Source organism: Haliotis cracherodii, unplaced genomic scaffold (assembly GCF_022045235.1).
Source record: "Haliotis cracherodii isolate W230 unplaced genomic scaffold, xgHalCrac1.p SCAF_32, whole genome shotgun sequence".
Lineage (NCBI taxonomy): Eukaryota > Metazoa > Mollusca > Gastropoda > Lepetellida > Haliotidae > Haliotis > Haliotis cracherodii.
The window spans coordinates 2,912,189-2,936,638 of record NW_027266289.1 but is presented as its reverse complement, the minus strand read 5'-3'; the positions used below and the strand labels follow the sequence as shown (position 1 = coordinate 2,936,638).

At 44.7% G+C, this 24,450-nt stretch overlaps 1 protein-coding gene across 1 annotated transcript; it reads right to left on the bottom strand.

The window, feature by feature from the left end:
- Positions 1 to 2,821: 2,821 nt before the first annotated feature.
- On the bottom strand, positions 2,822 to 24,285 carry LOC139477273 (RNA polymerase-associated protein LEO1-like). Its single transcript, XM_071259821.1, has 14 exons — positions 24,028 to 24,285; positions 18,266 to 18,403; positions 16,621 to 16,785; positions 14,975 to 16,186; positions 14,348 to 14,431; positions 13,393 to 13,487; positions 8,605 to 8,750; positions 7,185 to 7,269; positions 6,929 to 7,047; positions 6,535 to 6,669; positions 5,373 to 5,508; positions 4,417 to 4,606; positions 3,683 to 3,789; positions 2,822 to 2,971 (listed from the first exon to the last, which is right to left on the bottom strand). Exons 1-14 carry the CDS (start codon positions 24,068 to 24,070, stop codon positions 2,822 to 2,824), a joined length of 2,805 nt encoding a protein of 934 aa, XP_071115922.1. The 5' UTR covers positions 24,071 to 24,285.
- Positions 24,286 to 24,450: the final 165 nt, after the last annotated feature.

Here is a 24,450-nt window from a genome sequence, read left to right as displayed (position 1 = left end):
ATTCATCAGGGAGACACATGTTGGCAAGTGGGTTGTCATTCATCTGGGAGACACATGTTGGCAAGTGGGTTGTCATTCATCAGGGAGACACATGCTGGCAAGTGGGTTGTCATTCATCAGGGAGACACATGCTGGCAAGTGGGTTGTCATTCATCTGGGAGACACATGTTGGAAAGTGGGTTGTCATTCATCAGGGAGACACATGCTGGCAAGTGGGTTGTCATTCATCAGGGAGACACATGCTGGCAAGTGGGTTGTCATTCATCAGGGAGACAAATGTTGGCAAGTGGGTTGTCATTCATCTGGGAGACACATGTTGGAAAGTGGGTTGTCATTCATCAGGGAGACACATGCTGGCAAGTGGGTTGTCATTCATCAGGGAGACACATGTTGGCAAGTGGGTTGTCATTCATCAGGGAGACAAATGTTGGCAAGTGGGTTGTCATTCATCTGGGAGACACATGTTGGAAAGTGGGTTGTCATTCATCAGGGAGACACATGCTGGCAAGTGGGTTGTCATTCATCAGGGAGACACATGTTGGCAAGTGGGTTGTCATTCATCAGGGAGACACATGTTGGAAAGTGCGTTGTCATTCATCTGGGAGACACATGTTGGCAAGTGGGTTGTCATTCATCTGGGAGACACATGTTGGAAAGTGGGTTGTCATTCATCAGGGAGACACATGCTGACAAGTGGGTTGTCATTCATCTGGGAGACACATGTTGGAAAGTGGGTTGTCATTCATCAGGGAGACACATGCTGGCAAGTGGGTTGTCATTCATCAGGGAGACACATGCTGGCAAGTGGGTTGTCATTCATCAGGGAGACAAATGTTGGCAAGTGGGTTGTCATTCATCTGGGAGACACATGTTGGAAAGTGGGTTGTCATTCATCAGGGAGACACATGCTGGCAAGTGGGTTGTCATTCATCAGGGAGACACATGTTGGCAAGTGGGTTGTCATTCATCAGGGAGACACATGCTGGCAAGTGGGTTGTCATTCATCATGGAGACACATGTTGGAAAGTGGGTTGTCATTCACCATGGAGACACATGTTGGAAAGTGGGTTGTCATTCATCTGGGAGACACATGCTGGCAAGTGGGTTGTCATTCATCAGGGAGACACATGTTGGAAAGTGGGTTGTCATTCATAAGGGAGACACATGCTGGCAAGTGGGTTGTCATTTATCTTGGAGACACATGTTGGCAAGTGGGTTGTCATTCATCAGGGAGACGCATGCTGGCAAGTGGGTTGTCATTCATCAGGGAGACACATGTTGGCAAGTGGGTTGTCATTCATCAGGGAGACACATGCTGGCAAGTGCGTTGTCATTTATCTTGGAGACACATGTTGGCAAGTGCGTTGTCATTCATCTGGGAGACACATGTTGGCAAGTGGGTTGTCATTCATCTGGGATACACATGCTTGCAAGTGGGTTGTCATTCATCTGGGATACACATGCTGGCAAGTGGGTTGTCATTCATCAGGGAGACACATGTTGGCAAGTGGGTTGTCATTCATCTGGCAGACACATGTTGGCAAGTGGGTTGTCATTCATCAGGGATACACATGCTGGCAAGTGGGTTGTCATTCATCTGGGATACACATGCTGGCAAGTGGGTTGTCATTCATCATGGAGACACATGCTGGCAAGTGGGTTGTCATTCATCAGGGAGACACATGTTGGAAAGTGGGTTGTCATTCATCAGGGAGACACATGTTGGCAAGTGGGTTGTCATTCATCTGGGAGACACATGTTGGCAAGTGGGTTGTCATTCATCAGGGAGACACATGCTGGCAAGTGGGTTGTCATTCATCTGGGAGAGACATGTTGGAAAGTGAGTTGTCATTCATCAGGGATACACGTGTTGGAAAGTGCGTTGTCATTTATCTTGGAGACACATGTTGGCAAGTGCGTTGTCATTCATCAGGGAGACATGTGTTGGCAAGTGGGTTGTCATTCATCAGGGAGACACAGGTTGTCATTCATCAGGGAGACACAGGTTGTCATTCATCAGGGAGACACAGGTTGTCATTCATCAGGGAGACACAGGTTGTCATTCATCAGGGAGACACAGGTTGCCATTCATCAGGGAGACACAGGTTGTCATTCATCAGGGAGACACAGGTTGCCATTCATCAGGGAGACACAGGTTGTCATTCATCAGGGAGACACAGGTTGTCATTCATCAGGGAGACACACGCTGGCAAGTGAGTTGTCATTCATCAGGGAGACACATGCTGGCAAGTGAGTTGTCATTCATCAGGGAGACACATGCTGGCAAGTGAGTTGTCATTCATCAGGGAGACATGTGTTGGCAAGTGGGTTGTCATTCATCAGGGAGACACAGGTTGTCATTCATCAGGGAGACACAGGTTGCCATTCATCAGGGAGACACAGGTTTTCATTCATCAGGGAGACACAGGTTGCCATTCATCAGGGAGACACAGGTTGTCATTCATCAGGGAGACACAGGTTGCCATTCATCAGGGAGTTACAGGTTGTCATTCATCAGGGAGACACAGGTTGCCATGTGGCCGAATGTAGCCTTAAACCTGAAGTGATTCATTCATTCTACAAATGAATACAAATACATGTCCAGTTTTATACGCAAAAATTTATTTTAGACATAATATACAGTTCACATGGCAAATGTTCTTTCCCTCTAATTAAAGAGGAATCATGATCTCTCCATCAACATCCCCCTGACACAGATCCCCAAGCTATCTCAGTCACTCTCCACATCAACATCCCTTCCCCCTTCCCCACCCCTCCGACACGGATCCCCCACCCCTCTGACACAGATCCCCACCCTGTCTCAGTCACTCTCTACATCAACATCCCCTCCCCCCTTCCCTTCTTCCTCAACCCCCTCCGACATAGATCCCCCACCCCCGTCCTCTTCATCGTCACTATCCACAATGCGAGCCTTCTTCTTCTTGGGGCCAGTGTCGGATCCCGAGTCGTCCTGGAACAACAGAATCAGGTGGAATGACAGACAATACAACCACACGCAGAGAGAACAACCAGACATCATTTGGGCAATAACAACACTCACGTCAAGTCACAGGCACCCAGCTGTAACAACACATGTTGACAACTAGGGCAATGTAACTAAGTGCCCTTGTACAAAACAACCTCAGCGCTGCGACTGCTGTAAGTCTATGATAAGGTATGGGAGTAATTGCCTTAGTGCTAAGATGACTTTGTACAATTGCATCATGGGCCTTACGTAGGGCCGTCATATAGCTGGAATATTGCTGAGTGCTGCGTAAAACAACAAACCAACCAACCTTTCTTAAAGGAAAATAACAGTTAGAAAAGCATGATTTGAGGAAGTTGTCAAATTCAGTTTGGTGTCGTAATCAAGACTTTTGCATGTTTCATCCGCACTGACACAAACTGCTTCATGTATCTGAATGAGTTAAATATCTACAGGTGTGTGTGAATCATTATACAATACTAAACAGTACAGTCACACATATAAAGTCTGTGTGTAATCCTTGCAGCTGAACTTCTATAGGCGTGTGTGTGTGTGCGGCGTAAAACAACAAACCAACCAACCTTTCTTAAAGGAAAATAACAGTTAGAAAAGCATGATTTGAGGAAGTTTTCAAATTCAGTTTGGTGTCGTAATCAAGACTTTTGCATGTTTCAAGACTTGTGCATGCGTGGGTACGTTGCTCACCTCGTCACTCTCCACGATCCTGGCCTTGCCCTTCTTCCCACTACGGTGATCTGAGTCGTACGCATCATCACTGTCTGATGAGTAGATGTTCTGCCGGTCTGAAGTAGAGCATAGCAGTGTAAATACAACTCACTGTCCAGTCACCATGAAAAGACAACCTATACACACTGGATCCAGTATTACAAACTTCTGTCTAAGAGACCAACAGACATTCAAACCTCCTGGTAAACAATACTGTACCATGGTAACACATGCACCTATGCGACCAATGAAGAGACGGGTATAATAACTCTTTAGCAACCCTTGCTTGCCATAAAAGGTGACTACGCTTGTCGTAACAGACGACTAACGGAATCGGGTGGTCAGGCTCGCTGACTTGGTTGATGCATGTCATATCCCAAATGCGTAGATCGATGCTCATGATATCAATCACTGGATTGTCTTGTCCAGACTCAATCATTTACAGATCGTTGTCATATAGCTGGAATATTGCTGAGTGTGGCGTTAAACAACAAACAAACAAACAGCCACATATGCCAACTAAGAGAGCTGACAGGTATACCTGGAAGGAAATGGTTCTGTAGGCTTCTCATGTGAAGGAACAAAATAGATCAGACTCAGTGACTTGACTGACTGCCTGATATATACAATGGTAACACACGATTTTTCTACACGCAACTCTATAACCAAGGCAACCCTTTCTCTGTAAGCATGGCAACACCGACCTCTTCTGATGCCCTGCTTGTACTGCTTCTTGATGGCTGACAGTGAGATCATCTCTCCATCTTCATCCTCATCGTCGTCGTCACCTCCCTCCAGATACGATGACGTCAAACCCCGTGCATGACTCCGCTCTCGTATCCTGCGCTGTTGACTCTCTCTACGTATGGAGGCTCTCAGTCGTTCCTCCTCTTTCTGTAACAGATAACACATAGCATCTATACAGAGCTGTCTATTTATTGAGGTTCTGAGGCAATCTACAATAACAGGTAATGTGTCTTCCAACACATTCAATGATGAATGCTGGCAAGATATAATAACAGGAACAATACTCATGAATAAATGATAAGCGTAAACAGACTGAAGATTGTTCATACATAGTACAAGAAACGTAATGGTAAGCATGGCAATACAATACAGTGGACTCTTAACCCCATCTGTGTGGAACACCACTCTGTCAAAACAGGCATTTCATGCAGGTCCCCCATTAAGCTGGTTTAGACAGCGTCCACTGTATGCATAAATCAAGGTAAACCCCAGACTACAGGAGGAGTTATCTCACCTTGATCATTTCTGACCTGTATGCATGAACCAAGGTAAGCCTCAGATTACAGGAGTTATCTCACCTTGATCATCTCTGACCTGTATGCATAAATCAAGGTAAACCCCAGACTACAGGAGGAGTTATCTCACCTTGATCATCTCTGACCTGTATGCATGAACCAAGGTAAGCCTCAGATTACAGGATGAGTTATCTCACCTTGATCATCTCTGATCTGTGTACGTGAACCAAGGTAAGCCTCAGATTACAGGATGAGTTATCTCACCTTGATCATTTCTGACCTGTGTGCATGAACCAAGGTAAGCCTCAGATTACAGGAAGAGTTATCTCACCTTGATCATCTCTGACCTGTGTGCATGAACCAAGGTAAGCCTCAGATTACAGGAAGAGTTATCTCACCTTGATCATCTCTGACCTGTGAGCATCAGGGTCATGACCTGCTATTGGTAAGACCTTGACCTTCTGGGCTTTGGTGGAGCGGTCAGCGAGGGACATGGTCATCTTTCGGTGAGTGAACGACTCGGTTGAGTGAGGCCTGAACAGGAAAAAGTGGTCAGTAATGGGGGAAACTACCTACATTAATAGTACAGTTATAACTAAATGCATCAAAATACATTTATTTCCATAATCATAAGAAATCTCTGTTGAAAAGCAGAGTCCATTGTACATTTCCAACTATATCATGAGCATGTTATGCAGAGCTCAATTTAAGGAACTTCATTTACCCTGTACCATGATTTGCATGCCTTTGCATGTGTTTGTGACAGGTGACACTTGTGGAGCAGGATGCGCTCACATTTTGGCAAACAACTGGTATCTGAATCATCACTTGTTGACAATGATTCATAAAAACATGCTCATGGTATAATCAGAATCTTAGATTATGATTATGGAATTCATTTTGTTGCCTTTATTATTATTATTTTTCTGATTTGGGAACATGCATGCCCAACGCAGTACAACTTTGAAACAGAAGCTTAAGAAGTGTTACAAATATGAAGTCTCCTTAATATACTGACAATACTTTCCGAATGAAACTTATTGTGGGTCATTTCAAGACTGAATATGAATGACATTCAAAGTGGCCTTCACATTTGACATAACTATGAATAGTGACGAATTAATTAAATGTTCATCTTAACTGATAGGAAACTAATTTGATTCATCCAACATTTCCTAACATTTAAATCCTATTCCTAAATTGGACCAAACCCGTGGGATTCTGCGTAAGAATATAGGTTTCCAGCATCCATTGTTTATTGTAAGAGACAAAATGGATCAGGTGGTCAGATTCAGTGACTTGACTAAAACATGATGGAGCCTCCCAGTTATGTAGATCAGTACTCATGACGTCCATCACAGTACAGTCTGGTCCAGTGAGTGAGTGAGTGAGTGAGTGAGTGAGTATGGTTTTACGCCGCTTTTAGCAATATTCCAGCAATATCACGGCGGTAGTCTGGTCCAGAGTTGATTTTTTACAGGTCGCCGTCATATAGCTTGTATATTTTCCCTGTAATAATGAAGTGAGACAAGAATAATGTGTGTAATCAGAATCCCTCACCTGAATGACAGTTTAGTTTTGAAGACAGACTGTCCTTGTAGACCAGTGCCCTGTCTGACAAACAAGTGGTTGAAGTCCGAGCTGATGGGCATTGAGTACACATCAAAGACTTCATCCCCGAGATGCAGCGACATGCTGAAACAGACACAGAGAATACAAAATGTACGCCTCAATTCAGTGACACACTGACGATCACGGACTCAAAAGTTTACTTCCCCACTTTCAGACATCATCATGAGCAAGTCTCACTTTGTGGATCCTCAATAGACAAACTGAACAGGCAAGTCTCACTTTGTGGATCCTCAATAGACAAGCTGAGCAGGCAAGTCCCACATTGTGGATCCTCAATAGACAAGCTGAGCCTACACAAGGGAGAGAACTGTGTTAGACTCACCTGCCATCTGACCACTTCACAATCCGGGCATTGCTCTCTCGGACCGGGTTGTCAAAATCGTCCTTGCGATCATTCCCATCCTCATCCTTCAAAGTCCGCCATCTCATTGTGTTCTCCACCTACAACACACAGTGTCACACAAAGTTTTTCCACGTACAAAGTTTTAAACTGCGTAAGGAGGAACCCTGTAATTTGCAGAATCAATATTTGATACCCTCTTCCCTACAGCCACAAATGTGATCAGATGTCAACTAACTTTCAGCTTCATCCTCGTGCGACCTTCCTCATCCAGCACCTCATCCTCATCAATCTCATCCTCATAGGTAACTGGGTCAAAGGGCCTGAAACAGGACAGTGTTAGACTCAGTCCACAGTGTAACCCACACAAGCCCTACCTGTTGTCCTGGCAACAGGACAGTGATAGGACTCAGTCCACAGTGTAACCCGCAACTCCTGCCCCTGCCTGTTGTCCCGGCAACAGGACAGAGTAACCCACACCTCCTGCCTCCACCTGTTGTCCTGGCAATAGGATAGAGTAACCCACACCTCCTGCCCTCACTTGTTGTCCTGGCAACAGGACAGAGTAACCCACACCTCCTGCCTCCACCTGTTGTCCTGGCAACAGGATAGAGTAACCCACGCCTCCTGCCCCCGCCTGTTGTCCTGGTAATAGGATAGAGTAACCCACACCTCCTGCCCTCACTTGTTGTCCTGGCAATAGGATAGAGTAACCCACACCTCCTGCCTCCACCTGTTGTCCTGGCAACAGGATAGAGTAACCCACGCCTCCTGCCCCCGCCTGTTGTCCTGGCAATAGGATAGAGTAACCCACACCTCCTGCCCTCACTTGTTGTCCTGGCAACAGGACAGAGTAACCCACACCTCCTGCCTCCACCTGTTGTCCTGGCAATAGGATAGAGTAACCCACACCTCCTGCCCTCACTTGTTGTCCTGGCAACAGGACAGAGTAACCCACACCTCCTGCCTCCACCTGTTGTCCTGGCAACAGGATAGAGTAACCCACGCCTCCTGCCCCCGCCTGTTGTCCTGGCAATAGGATAGAGTAACCCACACCTCCTGCCCTCACTTGTTGTCCTGGCAACAGGACAGTGTAACCCACACCTCCTGCCTCCACCTGTTGTCCTGGCAATAGGATAGAGTAACCCACACCTCCTGCCCTCACTTGTTGTCCTGGCAACAGGACAGAGTAACCCACACCTCCTGCCTCCACCTGTTGTCCTGGCAACAGGATAGAGTAACCCACGCCTCCTGCCCCCGCCTGTTGTCCTGGCAACAGGATAGAGTAACCCACGCCTCCTGCCCCCGCCTGTTGTCCTGGCAACAGGATAGAGTAACCCACACCTCCTGCCCCCACCTGTTGTCCTGGCAACAGGATAGAGTAACCCACGCCTCCTGCCCCCGCCTGTTGTCCCGGCAACACGATAGAGTAACCCACGCCTCCTGCCCCCGCCTGTTGTCCTGGCAACAGGATATAGTAACCCACGCCTCCTGTCCCACCTGTTGTCCTGGCAACAGGACAGAGTAGCCCACACCTCCTGTCCCAACTGTTGCCCTGGCAACAGGACAGTGATGCGACTCAGTCCACAGTGTAACCTCCTACCTTATCAGTGCAATATTACAGCACCCCTCTCACACCTATGTCTGAGTGTCAGTACCTTGTCTCCACACTGAGGAAGTTGGGCAGCTTCACATAGTGTAGAGCCTTCCCCAGGTTAGTGGTAATCTTTGGTATCTCCACCTCGATCCTCGTCTCCGGTGGTTCTTCCTCCTTCTCTTCATCATCGTCCTCAATGACTGGCATCTGCAAACAAGGATCCTACAGATGACTGGCATGTACAAACAAAGACAAGATGCAACACATGGCTGGGCTAATGAAAAGAAATAATTCACACTATGACATGCTAAACAGGGGTATCACACACACTATGACATAAAATAAAGGGGCACAACTCATACCATGACATACAAAAATAAAGGGGCACAACTCATACCATGACACAAAATAAAGGGGCAAAACTCATACCATGACATAAAACAAAGGGACACAACTCATACCATGACATAAAATAAAGGGGCACAACTCATACCATGACATACAAAAATAAAGGGGCACAACTCATACCATGACACAAAATAAAGGGGCAAAACTCATACCATGACATAAAACAAAGGGACACAACTCATACCATGACATAAAATAAAGGGGCACAACTCATAAGGGAGGCAACTCTGCACAGCGAATCGCAGCACCTTAGACGACTGGGCCCCCAAGATTGGTTTCAGATTGCAGACGAACGGAAAATCAACCAGCTTCCCCAATACATTCTTCCTATATCAATTACATGATAGTTGTAATGAAACAGAAATTCAAATTGCCAAACAAAGAAAATAATTAAGCCGGGGTGAGAGTTTTTGGCATCACGACAGTCATCAATCATAACGGTCAGTCCGTTGCAAGTTCAACTCGGTTGTATGGTTGTGGCCACTTATCAGCTTTGACTGGTGGCAGTGATAGAATAGAGAGCTCTGAGAATGTGTTATCCATGCGAGGAGTTTGCATAACATAAAGCAAAGGCAGCTAACTCCATGACATAAATGAAGGGGGTATAGCTCACACCATGACATGAGGAAAGGGAGATAACTCACACCATGACATGAGGAAAGGGAGATAACTCACACCATGACATGAGGAAAGGGAGATAACTCACACCATGACATGAGGAAAGGGAGATAACTCACACCATGACATGAGGAAAGGGAGATAACTCACACCATGACATGAGGAAAGGGAGATAACTCACACCATGACATGAGGAAAGGGAGATAACTCACACCATGACATGAGGAAAGGGAGATAACTCACACCATGACATAAATATAGAATACTAAACAAGCTCCTGTGTAATACCAATTTTATGAAACGAGTGAATAGTTGTGGTATCTGACGAGCGAAAGCGAGTTAGATACCACAACTATTCACAAGTTTCATAAAATTGGTTTTACACGGGAGTGAGTTTAGTATTTTATTTATAACTTGCCATTTATAATGTTTTAAGAATTTTACCGTTGAGTATGAATAGGCTGACACCTACACGATCCACGACATAGTCCAATTGAGTTTAACAGAATAATACTTCAAACACGTCAAAAGTTGAAACGTATGAATTTAATACCATACAACAGTCCACCTTTAGAATTCAGGCGTCCGTTCCAAAAAACTATCATAGGGCTAATCGCAACTCACATACTTTAACTACTGTCGTTGCGCTACAATACGATCGCCTTGTGGAACAGGACTTGCACCTCAAAGTTTACAATCACGTCACAATATCCCATGACTTAAATTGTGGAATTTTGTTGCAAGATCCATCTGCGAAACAATGCTATGTGACATCAGCCTAGCAACAAGGTTGCTGGGGTCATTGAGTGTGCATTAGCTCCTCTCAGTGATCTATCAACTCCATACGCAATGTAGTTGAATAAGCCAAGGGATGTTGAGAGCTTTCAATATTTGTTCATGAAACATGTTCCGAGAGTACATAAGCACACGTTTTGGTATTACACAATGTGTAATACAGCTGTATGTTTATGAAATGGGTGATCTCTTCACGGGCAAGTAATAAAGGAAAAGAGATAACTCACTCCATGACATAAAGGAAAAGAGATAACTCACTCCATGACATAAAGGAAAAGAGATAACTCACACCATGACATAAAGGAAAAGAGATAAGTCACTTCATGACATAAAGGAAAAGAGATAACTCACACCATGACATAAAGGAAAAGAGATAACTCACTCCATGACATGAAGGAAAAGAGATAAGTCACTCCATGACATAAAGGAAAAGAGATAAGTCACTCCATGACATAAAGGAAAAGAGATAACTCACACCATGACATACTGGAAAAGAGATAACTCACTCCATGACATAAAGGAAAAGAGATAACTCACTCCATGACATAAAGGAAAAGAGATAACTCACTCCATGACATAAAGGAAAAGAGATAACTCACACCATCACACATAAAAGTGAGATATCACACCATGATAATGAAAGGGGCATATCTCAAACCATGACATAATGAGTGAGTGAGGTATGCCGCTTTTAGCAATATTCCAGCAATATCTGTGGACACCACACACCATGGTGCTTCAAACATTGTACCCATGTCGGGAATCAAACCCGGGCTTCCGCACGACAGGCGAACGCTTTATCCACTAGGCTACCCGACCGCCCCCATGACATAATGAAAGGGACATAACTCACATCATGACACCAAAAAGGGAGATAACTCACACTATGACATCAAGCTCCTTCCCAGCGTGTGACACCTTCGTTACACACTTGGTAACATCGCTTCCACCAGTGTTGGCGCAACCATTACAAGAATCATGAAATTTGCCCTCTAACCCCAAATGTAGTCACGTTCATACTTTTGTTTATGTCTTTGGGAATGCCATCATAGTTCATTTTGAAAAAGTTCGAGATTGCAATCAACCAACTTCTCCCTTACATTCTTACTACATCAATTACATGATAGATGTAATGAAACAGTAATTCAACTTGACAAACAAGGAAACTAATTTAGCAGGGGTAAGTGTATTCAGTGTCACGGCAGTCGCCACTTTTTTGTAAACATAACGGTCAGACCATTGCGAGCATGGTTGTGGTCATTCATCATTGTGGGGAATTTTGACTGGTGGCAGCAATAGTATAGAGAGCTCTGCGAAAGGGATACCGCTGTAAGGAGCTTGCCATGAGATAAGGGAAGGGGCATTACTCACACCATGACACAAAAAAGGGAGATAACTCAATATATGATATGCAAGCTCCTCACAGCGATAATCCATTCGCGGAGCTCTCTATACTATCGCTGCCACCAGTCAAAACTCCCCACTGTGACAGGAGGCCCAAACCATGTTTGTAGTTAACTCGCAACCGAATGACCATTATGTTTACAAACAAGTGACGACTGTCGTGACGCCGAATACACTTACCGCTGCTAAATTACTTTTTATTTTTGTCAATTTGAATTTCTATTTCATTAAAACTATCATCTTTAATTGATATAGTAAGAATGTAAGGGAGAAGTTGGTTGATTTTCCGTTAGTCTGCAATCTTGAACCAATCTGATTATTAAAACAAAAAAGTAAATTTATCTGGAAAACATGGTCAGTTATGATGGCGTCCCCAAAGACATAAAAAAAAGAATAAACATTACTACATTTGGGGTTAGAGGGCAAATCTCAAGATTCTTGTAATGGCCGCGCCCACACTGGTGTCACGCGCTGGGAAGGATATGAAGGGAAGGGAGATAACTTACTCAGTTACATAAGGAACCATGCCACAAAAAGGGAGATATCTCACTCCATGACATAAGGAAAGGGGCATTTCTCACATCATGGCATAAGGAAAGGAGCATAGCTTGCACCATGACATAAGGAAAGGGAGATAACTCACACAATGACACAAAAAGGGAGATAACTCACTCTATGACTTGAGGAAAGGGGCATTTCTCACACCATGGCATAAGGAAAGGGGCATAACTCACACCATGACATAAACGAAAGGGAAAAAACTAATAAGAAAAGGTGAGGTGAGTTGATATTGGGTTTAACGTCCAAGATTATTGCACTTATATAGCGACGTGTATGCACTTGTATGTGGCTGCTTGTACTAGTCCGGACTGATGCTGATTTACAGTGCTAGCTCACTGAGATACCATGCCGCAGTTTAACATGAATACCCCACTCAGACACAGTATACTGACTCCAAGCCGACCAGTCCTTGTTTTAGCCCCTTAATATCGAGCGCCAGACAGGGTAACAACAAATACCATCTTTTAACGTCTTTTTAATAAGGAAATGGAGAAGCTCACCCCATGACATAGGGAAAGGGGCAGAACCCATACCATGACACAAAAAGTGAGATATCTCACACCATGACAGGGAAAGGGGCATATCCCACACTATGACATGATGAAAGATGCAGAACTCACACCATGGCATTAAGGAAAGGGACATAACTCACACCATGACATAAGGAAAGGGGCACATCTCACACCATGAAATAAACAAAAGGGGCATAACTCACAACACAACATAAAGGTGAGTGAGTGAGTTGGGTTTAACGCCGCTTTAACAGTATTGCAGTTATATCGCGGCGTGTCAGCTAAATGTGGGAGGAAAGCCCGCAGTGATGCAGGTCTCAGACGTTTACCACTTCGGTGAAACCCACGAGCACATGTATGGTGCTGACAAACCTAGAAACATAATCGGGGCGAACCGGGATTCGAACCCACAATCTTAGGTTTCTGGCGTGCCCAAGGGACACAACTCTGCACAGATTTGCGGCGCCTTAGACGACTGGGCCAAACGTGCCCCCCCAAAAAACATAAAGGAACGGGAGATAACATGACATAAGGAAAGGGGCATAACTCACACTGGGAGGAACATCATCCCCGTCCTCAATCTGTTTCTTCTCCTCCTCGTCAGAGCTGATGTCATCTGCGTCACCAAACAGGTCGTCCATTGTGGCTGTGAGGAGAAGGGGGACACTGCTAGACATTACTTGGGATTTGTATTAAAAATTGTTATAACTTCATCTTAAACAGCCCCTCCCCTGCCCTGTATATCACCCAGCACAGCCCCTCCCACACCCTGCACAGCCCCTCCCACACCATGTATCTCACCCTGCACAGCCCCTCCCACACCATGTATCTCACCCTACACAGCCCCTACCACACCATGTATCACACCCAACACAGCCCCTTCCACACCCAACATAGCCCCTCCCACACTGTGTCTCACCCTACATAGCCCCTCCCACACACTGCACGTCCCCTCCCACACCCAACATAGCCCCTCCCACACCCTGTGTCTCACCTAACATAGCCCCTCCCACACACTACACAGCCCCTCCCACACCCTGCACAGCCCCTCCCACACACTACACAGCCCCACCCACACCTGTACCTCACCCTGCACAGCCCCTCCCACACCATGTATCTCACCCTGCACAGCCCCTCCCACACCCTGCACAGCCCCTCCCACACCCTGTATCTGACCCTGCACAGTCCCTCCCACACCCTGTATCTCACCCTGCACAGCCCCTCCCACACCCTGTATCTCACCCTGCACAGCCCCTCCCACACCCTGTATCTCACCCTGCACAGCCCCTCCCACACCCTGTATCTCACCCTTCACAGCCCGTCCCACACCCTGTATCTCACCCTGCACAGCCCCCCCCACACCCTGTATCTCACCCTGCACTGTCCCTCCCACACCCTGTATCTCACCCTGCACAGCCCCTCCCACACCCTGTATCTCACCCTGCACGGCCCGTCCCACACCCTGTATCTCACCCTGCACAGCCCGTCCCACACCCTGTATCTCACCCTGCACAGCCCCTTCCCCGGTTTCCATGTCCTCCTCGTCACTCAGGATGGCCTTCACCTTCTTCCTATCTCTCTGTTCACCATCTGTAAAACACGGCAAGTTTTTCTTGTATGGCATATGAACTATAGACGTGGTTTGGAGGATATAACACATATATTACACACCTGCATTATGTGAACTATAGACATGGGTTTGGAGGATATAACACATATATTACACACCAGCATTATGTGACCGATAGTCAGAGGTTTGTAGGATATAACACATATATTACACACCAGCATTATGTGACCGATAGTCAGAGGTTTGTAGGATATAACACATATATTACACACCTGCATCCTGCCAACTATAGACATGGGTTTGGAGGATATAATATTTATATTAAACACCTACATTATGTTGAATATAGAGCATGGTTGAAAGGTAATAATGCATGTATAAACACCTGCATTATCTGAAATACAGACATGGGTTTGGGGGATATAATATATATATTAAACACCGACATTATGTGAAAACATGGGTTTGGAGGATATAATGTATAATACATATAAATATTCTATTATACACCTGCATGAGAAAAATATACACATGGGATTAGAGTATATAACATCCATACATACCGGCAGGGCTACCAGTAGGACTCTCAGCCTTGTTGCTTCCAGTGGGTGTTCTTGATTTGTGACTGCCAACTGGACTGCCCGACCTGCTTCTGTGACTGCCTGCGGGGCTGCCCGATCTGTGACTGCCTGCGGGGCTGCCCGATCTGTGACTGCCTGGTCTATGACTGCCTGCGGGGCTGCCCGATCTGTGACTGCCTGCGGGGCTGCCTGATCTGTGACTGCCTGATCTGCTTCTGTGACTGCCTGCGGGGCTGGCCGATCTGTGACTTCCTGTAGGACTGCCAGATTTGTGACTGCCTGCAGGGCTGCCTGATCTGTGACTACCTGCAGGGCTGCCTGACCTGTGACTGCCTGCAGGGCTGCCCGATCTGTGACTGCCTGCAGGGCTGCCCGATCTGTGACTGCCTGCAGGGCTGCCCGATCTATGACTGCCTGCAGGGCTGCCCGATCTATGACTACCTGCAGGGCTGCCTGATCTATGACTACCTGCAGGGCTGCCCGATCTATGACTGCCTGTGGGGCTGCCCGATCTATGACTGCCTGTGGGGCTGCCCGATCTGTGACTGCCTGCAGGGCTGCCCGATCTATGACTGCCTGTGGGGCTGCCCGATCTGTGACTGCCTGCAGGGCTGCCCGATCTATGACTGCCTGCAGGGCTGCCCGATCTATGACTACCTGCAGGGCTGCCCGATCTATGACTGCCTGTGGGGCTGCCTGATCTGTGACTGCCTGCAGGGCTGCCTGATCTGTGACTGCCTGCAGGGCTGCCTGAACCACTTCTTGTGGGGCTTCCTGGATGACTACCCTGGCCACTGCCGACTGGAGACCCTGGTGCACTTCCATCTTCATGATCTGATCCTACAGGAGTTCCATCACTTCCAGCAGGAGATCCAGGTCCACTTCCTGCAGGCGATCCAGGTCCGCTTCCCGCAGGCGATCCAGGTCCGCTTCCTGCAGGAGATCCAGGTCCACTTCCTGCAGGAGATCCAGGTCCACTTCCTGCAGGAGATCCGGGTCCACTTCCCATAGGTGATCCGGGTCCACTTCCTGCAGGAGATCCAGGTCCACTTCCCATAGGTGATCCGGGTCCACTTCCTGCAGGTGATCCGGGTCCGCTTCCCGCAGGCGATCCAGGTCCACTTCCCATAGGTGACCCGGGTCCGCTTCCGGCAGGACTCCCACCACTGCCATTAGGTGAGCCTGGACCACTGCCTGGAACATACATAAACCCTGGTAAGCAACATAAACAGGCAGGAAGAGTTCCATTAGTGGTTGGTTGGTTTGTTGTTTAACGCCGCACTCAGCAATATTCTAGCTATATGACGGCAGTCTGAAAATAATCCAGTCTCGACCAGACAATCCAGTGATTGATGTCATGAGCATCGATCCACGCAATTGGGATCGATGACATTCAACAACCAAGTCAGCGAGCCCGACCACCCGATCCCGTTAGTCGTCTTTTACGACGAGCATAGTCGCCTTTTACGGCAAGCATGGGTTGCTGAAGACCTATTCTACCCCGGAATCTTCACGGGTCAGTTCCATTAGTGATACATTTCTTAGTCATAAAGGTCCACAACCCAACCAATCCAACATTAACACTGATTTACAAGCTGGAGGTCGGTAGGCTAATTCTGCTAACTAACCTGTTGGACTCCCTGGCGCACTTCCCTGGTCACTGCCTCTGCTGCCAGCTGGACTACCAGGGGCACTCCTGGAGTCACTGCCTCCGCTGCCAGCTGGACTCCCTGGTGGACTCCCAGACCCACTCCGTCCAGACCTGCTCCCTGCCGGACTGTTGTCTCTACTACCTGCAGACACACGTAGACCCTTCACTACCTGTAGACACATGCAGACCCTTCACTACCTGCAGACACATGTAGACCCTTCACTACCTGCAGACACACGTAGACCCTTCACTACCTGCAGACACACGTAGACCCTTCACTACCTGCAGACACATGCAGACCCTTCACTACCTGCAGACACATGTAGACCCTTCACTACTTGTAGACACATGTAGACCCTTCACTACCTGCAGACACATGTAGACCCTTCACTACCTGCAGACACATGTAGACCCTTCACTACCTGCAGACACACGTAGACACATCCCTACCTGCAGACACATGTAGACCCTTCACTATCGGCACACACATCCCTACCTGCAGACACATGTAGACCCTTCACTACCTGCAGACACATGTAGACCCTTCACTACCTGTAGACACATGTACACCCTTCACTACCTGTAGACACATGTAGACACTTCACTACCTACAGACACATGTACACCCTTAACTACCTGCAGACACATGTAGACCCTTCACTACCTGTAGACACATGTAGACCCTTCACTATCTGCAGACACATGTAGACCCTTCACTACCTACAGACACATGTACACCCTTACCTACCTGCAGACACATGTAGACCCTTCACTACCTGTAGACACATGTAGACCCTTCACTACCTGTAGACACATGTAGACCCTTCACTACCTGCAGACACATGTACACCCTTCACTACCTGTAGACACATGTACACCCTTCACTACCTACAGACACATGTAGACACTTCACTACCTACAGACACATGTACACCCTTAACTACCTGCAGACACATGTAGAACCTTCACTACCTGTAGACACATGTAGACCCTTCACTACCTGCAGACACATGTAGACCCTTCACTACCGGCAGACACATCCCTACCTGCAGACACATGTAGACCCTTCACTACCTGCAGACACATGTAGACCCTTCACTACCTGCAGACACATGTAGACCCTTCACTACCTGCAGACACATGTACACCCTTCACTACCTACAGACACATGTACACCCTTACCTACCTGCAGACACATGTACACCCTTCACTACCTGCAGACACATGTACACCCTTCACTACCTGTAGACACATGTAGACACTTCACTACCTACAGACACATGTACACCCTTAACTACCTGCAGACACATGTAGACCCTTCACTACCTGCAGACACATGTAGACCCTTCACTACCGGCAGACACATCCCTACCTGCAGACACATGTAGACCCTTCACTACCTGCAGACACATGTAGACTCTTCACTACCTACAGACACATGTAGACCCTTCACTACCTGCAGACACATGCAGACCCTTCACTACCTGCAGACACATGTAGACACTTCACTACCGGCAGACACATGTACACCCTTCACTACCTGCAGACACATGTAGACAATTCACTACCTACAGACACATGTACACCCTTAACTACTTGCAGACACTACTGATTGGACTCACCTGCTGGGCTACTGCCTGGAGACCCGCTCCCCGATCCACTGTCAGACCTGCTGGCATGGCTACCAACTGGACTCCCTGGGGGGGATCCCGAGTGTTCACTGCCCGGAGAGCCCGAACCAGAATGCTGTGATCCTCGGTCTGAAACCCAGGAAAACATGGCCACATCTTTAACAACATCAAGGACTTATCTCAGCATTCTCAGGGGCCGCTATTTGTCACCAAACTTCTCATTAATTCACTTGTAATCAGTTCCTCTGTACGTCACTACAGGTAATGTCAAACTCTGTACGTCACTACATGTAATGTCAAACTGTATGTCACTACAGGTAATGTCAAACTGTATGTCACTACAGGTAATGTCAAACTGTATGTCACTACAGGTAATGTCAAACTCTGTACGTCACTGCAGGTAACGTCAAACTCTGTACGTCACTGCAGGTAATGTCAAACTGTACGTCACTGCAGGTAATGTCAAACTCTGTATGTCACTGCAGGTAATGTCAAACTGTACGTCACTACAGGTAATGTCAAACTGTATGTCACTACAGGTAATGTCAAACTCTGTACGTCACTGCAGGTAATGTCAAACTGTACGTCACTACAGGTAATGTCAAACTGTATGTCACTACAGGTAATGTCAAACTGTACGTCACTACAGTTAATGTCAAACTGTACGTCACTACAGGTAATGTCAAACTGTATGTCACTACAGGTAATGTCAAACTGTATGTCACTGCAGGTAATGTCAAACTGAGGTCACTATGTTAAAATGAGGTCATTATAAACAAAAAAGGCCATTATCTTAATTGAGGTAATTACTATATTCGACGTAATAAGTGCCAACGGCGATATTTGCTAATACATTGGCAAGTGAACAATCCCAATAAGCACGCCTACTGATTAATCAATGAACACAAACCTTATTTATTTGTGTATAATACACACTCGTGTGTTATATGCACCTTTAATATGGGCAATCCTTCAGCAACCTATGCTTGCCACAATCACTGGATTCTTTGGTCCAGACTTGATTATTTACAGACCGCCGTCATATAGCTGGAATATTGCTGAGTGCGGCATTAAACAACAAACTAACAATTAAATCCTGAAAAAATCTCCAGTGTAAATACGCAGACTTTTTTGTGTGTATCGTTTCAGGCTGTCATGATCCATTATCGGAAATAAAATATCAATAAATCTGCATTGAATTTCACAAATTATGTTGTTTCACTATTTAAGTGTTGACTATATATCTGGACTTATGTTTGTAACCTATTTTATTAATTTTATTTAAAATTTCATTCAATAATGTTTACATTAACTTCGGCGACATTACCACATTCCGCGACAGCCCCAACTCATATTTATCAATGCAACTATGATCCCATTTTATTTTGTTTCACTTTTGACAAGTCTACACATCAAGATAAACATATCATATGTCATGGTCAACTTTCAAGAAAATATCTCAAAACGTGAAAAACTATTTCCATTAGCTTAGTTTTTATTTGTTTACATAGTGTGCTGTCATTGAAGCCATATGCAGAGGTAGCAAATTAGCAATACAATCACTTTGATGCATAAATATATATTGTTGTGCACCTCAAAACGCAGTTTTAGGTGCATATTTGTATAATTATGTAATCTGGCATTAGTCCGTTCTGATTTTAGTGTATATTTAAAAACGATAGAAAAGTCTGGTCACATGACATGCAAATTAGCCTTAGGCAGTGGTGTTATGCGAAGTTATTATACTTCTAAAAACAATGATTTATTAAAAACAAGATTTAATTTGGGGATATCTGCATACATTTTCTTCAGAATATGTTCATAAATTAATCTCAGGTAGGTAGTTGAAGTATTTTCATTCACAAGCTGGATATATCGATCAATGGTGACCTGTCATGGACAGCACCACAGCCAACATAACAAAAAATACGTCTTGAGAAAAAATATTTCAAGGTACTTTACAAATGAGTAGCTGAAACAAAGTGGTTGTAAACATTAAATATATCATCATTATAACCGAAAAATAAAGGTAAGTAATATAAGGTGAGATTTTAAAATCACTAACAGACAAAGCGCATGTTTATATTTTATTATATATCTTTACCTGCTGGTAACCGGTACTTGGAACAATGGCATTGACTATCATTTTTACTCATCATTAATACTAATGTGGAGCTACATTATCACAAATATGTAAATATGTAAGTTAATACGTCAGGCATGCACATAGTTTTATTTGTAAGAGACTTATATATCTGAAGGGGGAAAATACTGAGAGCGATGTTTTTCTGCGTTTGCCAAACCACTAAATTTTTCACGTCTGTTTATTTATTTTACCAACATAATATTCTAATAAGCACTCACCATATTTTCATTTTGACAGCCCCCTGGGCGCTTATTACGTCGAATATGGTATGCTAAATTGATGTAATTGTCCCTTGGTCACGCCAGAAACCTATGATTGTGGGTTCGAATCCCGGTTCGCCCCGATTATGTTTCTAGGTTTGTCAGCACCATACCCGTGCTCGTGGGTTTCACCGAAGTGGTAAACGTCTGAGACCTGCATCACTTCGGGCTTTCCTCCCACATTAAGCTGACACGCCGCGATATGACTGGAATACTGTTAAAAGCGGTGTTAAACCCCAACTCACTCACTCACTCACTCACCAATGTGAGTTGACATCCTAGTCAGCAGTAGAAACTAACATTTAGTTTATCCAATCTGATCCCTTAGTGTGTATTATGTTTGGTGATAGGAAACAAAGGTAAATCTTTGTAAAAATAAACTTTTGAAAATAAAACAAAACAAGAAAAGTGAGGGAGTGTCTTTGTTTGTTTGCTTGTTGTTTAAGGCCACAGTCAGCAATGTTCTAACTATATGATGGCTGTCTGTAAAGAATCAATCTGGACCAGATAATCCATTGATTGACATCATGAGCATCGATCTAGAACCAACATTTCAATTAATTTACACTTGGAATAGACAGAAATATTGTTTCATATATAGACAAGTGACAGATTTCAAATTTTGTCGGAAAATATGTCTCACCAGCGGGGTTCAAACCTGCATCGTTTGATAATAAGGACATCTGATTGTCGATTGTCTGACAGTACAGTGTGAAATTGACTATTAAATATTTTCAAATATTTGCATACTCCTTAAACATGTTAAACATGTTAAACGCAAAAACAAATACCGTATTCAATGTAATAAGCGCCCGCGGCGATACTTGCTCATATATTGGCAAGCGAACATTCCCAATTAGCACCCCTTCTGATTGATCAATGTACACAAGACTTATTTATTTGTGTATAATATGCACTCGTGTGTTATATGCACCCTTAATTATGGGTAATTAAATTCTGGAAAAATATATTTGTCATATATAAACAGTCAGGCCGTCAGCATAAACCACGAAATTTATCTTTCAATACTGTTTTTCCACCAAAATAATATTCTAATAAGCATGATAAGAGCCCCCTTTTTCTAATTTTGAGAGCGCCCTGGCGCTTATTACGTCGAATACAGTATGTACATAATCTTGTGATACAGCAGGGCACCTATACCAAATGCTCATATTTAAAGCAATTAGGTGAACCTTTGATGAGCTACATATTCAGGCAAACATATATATCCTCGTTCAGGGCACTACATTTGCTAAAATCCTAGTCAGCATGTATTTTCAGTAGTGTAACAAGATATTTACCGAATAAATTTTTATGGATTTTTTTACTATTTTGGGAGATAATTTTTCTATAGTAAGGCTGAACAGACAATTTCAAGAAAACATCCCCAAATATATTCATGGCCCCCTAAACTTTATTGTTCGGTATACATTAGGAAGGTTTGTTTGTTGTTTGAATGTTAACATGGTTAAGCTACCATGGCTGTATGATGATGGCCCTAAAAATCAAGTCTGGACCAGACAAACCGGTAATTGACATTATGAGCAACCATCCTCACTTTCAGGATACAATGATGCGCAATCAACCAACTTACTGAGCCTTACTATCCCAGCAATAAAGATGCGTATGACATGGACAAGTTCCAAGTTTAGGGCCAATTGTAACATGGCACAGGAGTTGAGTTGAAATAGGGTTTATTTAATTTTGCATCCAAGATTATTGCATTACCTAGCGACGTACATGCATGTGAGCGTGTGAGGCTGCTTGTACTATTTCAGACTAGTGCCGATTTTATAGTGCTAGCCCACTGAGATACCATACCTCAGTTTAAAATGAATACCACACTCAGATACAGTATACTGACTCCATGCTGACCAAGCCCCTTAATGCCAAGTGCCACGCAGGGTAAGTATCATATCTTTACGTCTTTTGGTATGACACGGCTGGGGATTGAACCACTGACCTGGTATACGGGCGGATGCTCTACCACTAGACCACAGGGATGGTCCCTCGCACATGAGTATGTACTCAGATATATAGTATACTGACTCCATGTTGACCAGTCCTTGGTTAGCACCTTAATTCCAAGGGCCAGGCAGGATAACAACAAGTATACTCGGACCCTGTGGTACCGCGGCATTCATCTTATCGCTGCATTTGTGATTTCCGGTAGTTCACGCGGGACACGCCTCTTAGCAGCTGTCTATTAATGCAAATCAGTAACCAGGAAGTGCTCACTTCGTAAACAATTTCAGTTTCCTCGGAATGTTCTGTCTGCTGTAAGTAAGGAGTTATTAATGCATTGATACTTACTTCTGGCATCATTTTTAATATTGCCTTACCCCCATCTATCAATGGCCAACGATATAACCCGCAGTTCCCTAAGTAAACTTTCTCTATCGACCTGAACTAGCTCATCTGCATATTCATGGTGACTAATAAGGTAAAGGAAGTTACGTAGTCCGCACAGTTTTTCCGGCTGTGTGCCCAGAATCTATTCGTAGATCATAAGGGCCATAATGCCAAACTTAGAAATACTTTCTTCACCAGTAGCCAAAAGATAAATACATACTTTTGGCATACTAGGAGTGATTTTTTATATTTATTGTTGACTTTTAAAATTTTTCCATTTTGTTACAAATTATTGTCATCCAATTTTTTTTTATAAACAAATCACTGATGTCTGGCATGATCATACCAAGTGGTTGGTAGAATTATGTCCTCTTTTTGTCCAATTTGGACTTCCATACACAACTTTTCTCTGTACCATGATACGATGGAGTTCTCTCCGTTGTTAAACAGAGCGTGAGGCCCGGCTTTTACCGTTTACTCGGAGCTACTAATGTAAACAATGAACTTTTATCAGTAAAATATGCATTGTTTGATGAAATAAATGATATCTGATATAGAGAACACAAATAATCATAAAGGTTAGTGAGTGCACTTTGTTCCGTTGAGCATACATGACAAGTACCGCGATACCCCGAGGTTGCATGCTACCATCTTTTCACGCAGCCGGGGATTAAACTACTGATCTGAGCGGATGCTCTACTACTAGAGTATTGAGTGAACTGACAACATGTTGCCAACATTGTGCTGAGCGCACTGCACTATTACTGTTCCATTATTTCCCAAACACTTGGTTATATCATCACAAAGACAAACCTAACGCTCTGTTAATCTGAAAATGGTGACAAGCAATTTTTTGGCTGGCAAAAAGAAGAGATCAATTCAGTTTCACGTATATACAATTATTAAGTAGCAATTTCAAGAAAATGAGAAACATCTTCCCCGCAAACATAAACATGCATATTTCACTGAGTATCATAATAAAACCGTATACATACCACTCTCTCCGTCACTTCCGAACATGTTCCCCATTTCCGCCATTTTGACGGCGTTATCAAAACAACACAGTGATAAGAGACAACGGGGTGACTACATTCACCGTATCCTTGTGTCTGATATGTTCCGGTTAGAAAACAGTTGTCCAATAGAGTCCTTAACCATCACGGAGTATTCACATATTGCTTCTCGCCAAATTCAAAACACCGGCAAACACGCGTCTTCGCCGGAAGAAGAATTCCCACGCGGGTTTTCCCTGTAGAGGGCGCTCTGTTTGACGCAAATTGGTGGCTCGAAGGGGACAATACCACCAATTTCGAAACTTTTGTTTTCTCAGCTGATGCCCAACGTGAAGTAATATAGTTAATCAACCTCTTAGCGAACGTGTTTAAAAATGTACACTGACACGAAAGTGCAGAATATGT

Bases quoted from the DNA above. Each gene is read 5' to 3' on its own strand.
- LOC139477273 (XM_071259821.1), bottom strand. From the start codon at position 24,070: ATGGCGGAAATGGGGAACATGTTCGGAAGTGACGGAGAGAGTG. The intron at 14,432-14,974 runs GTATGTATGGAT...CGTGTTTTACAG, and splicing joins TCCTACTGGTAGCCCTGCCG to ATGGTGAACAGAGAGATAGG. The intron at 3,790-4,416 runs GTCGGTGTTGCC...GCTCTACTTCAG, and splicing joins CAAGCAGGGCATCAGAAGAG to ACCGGCAGAACATCTACTCA.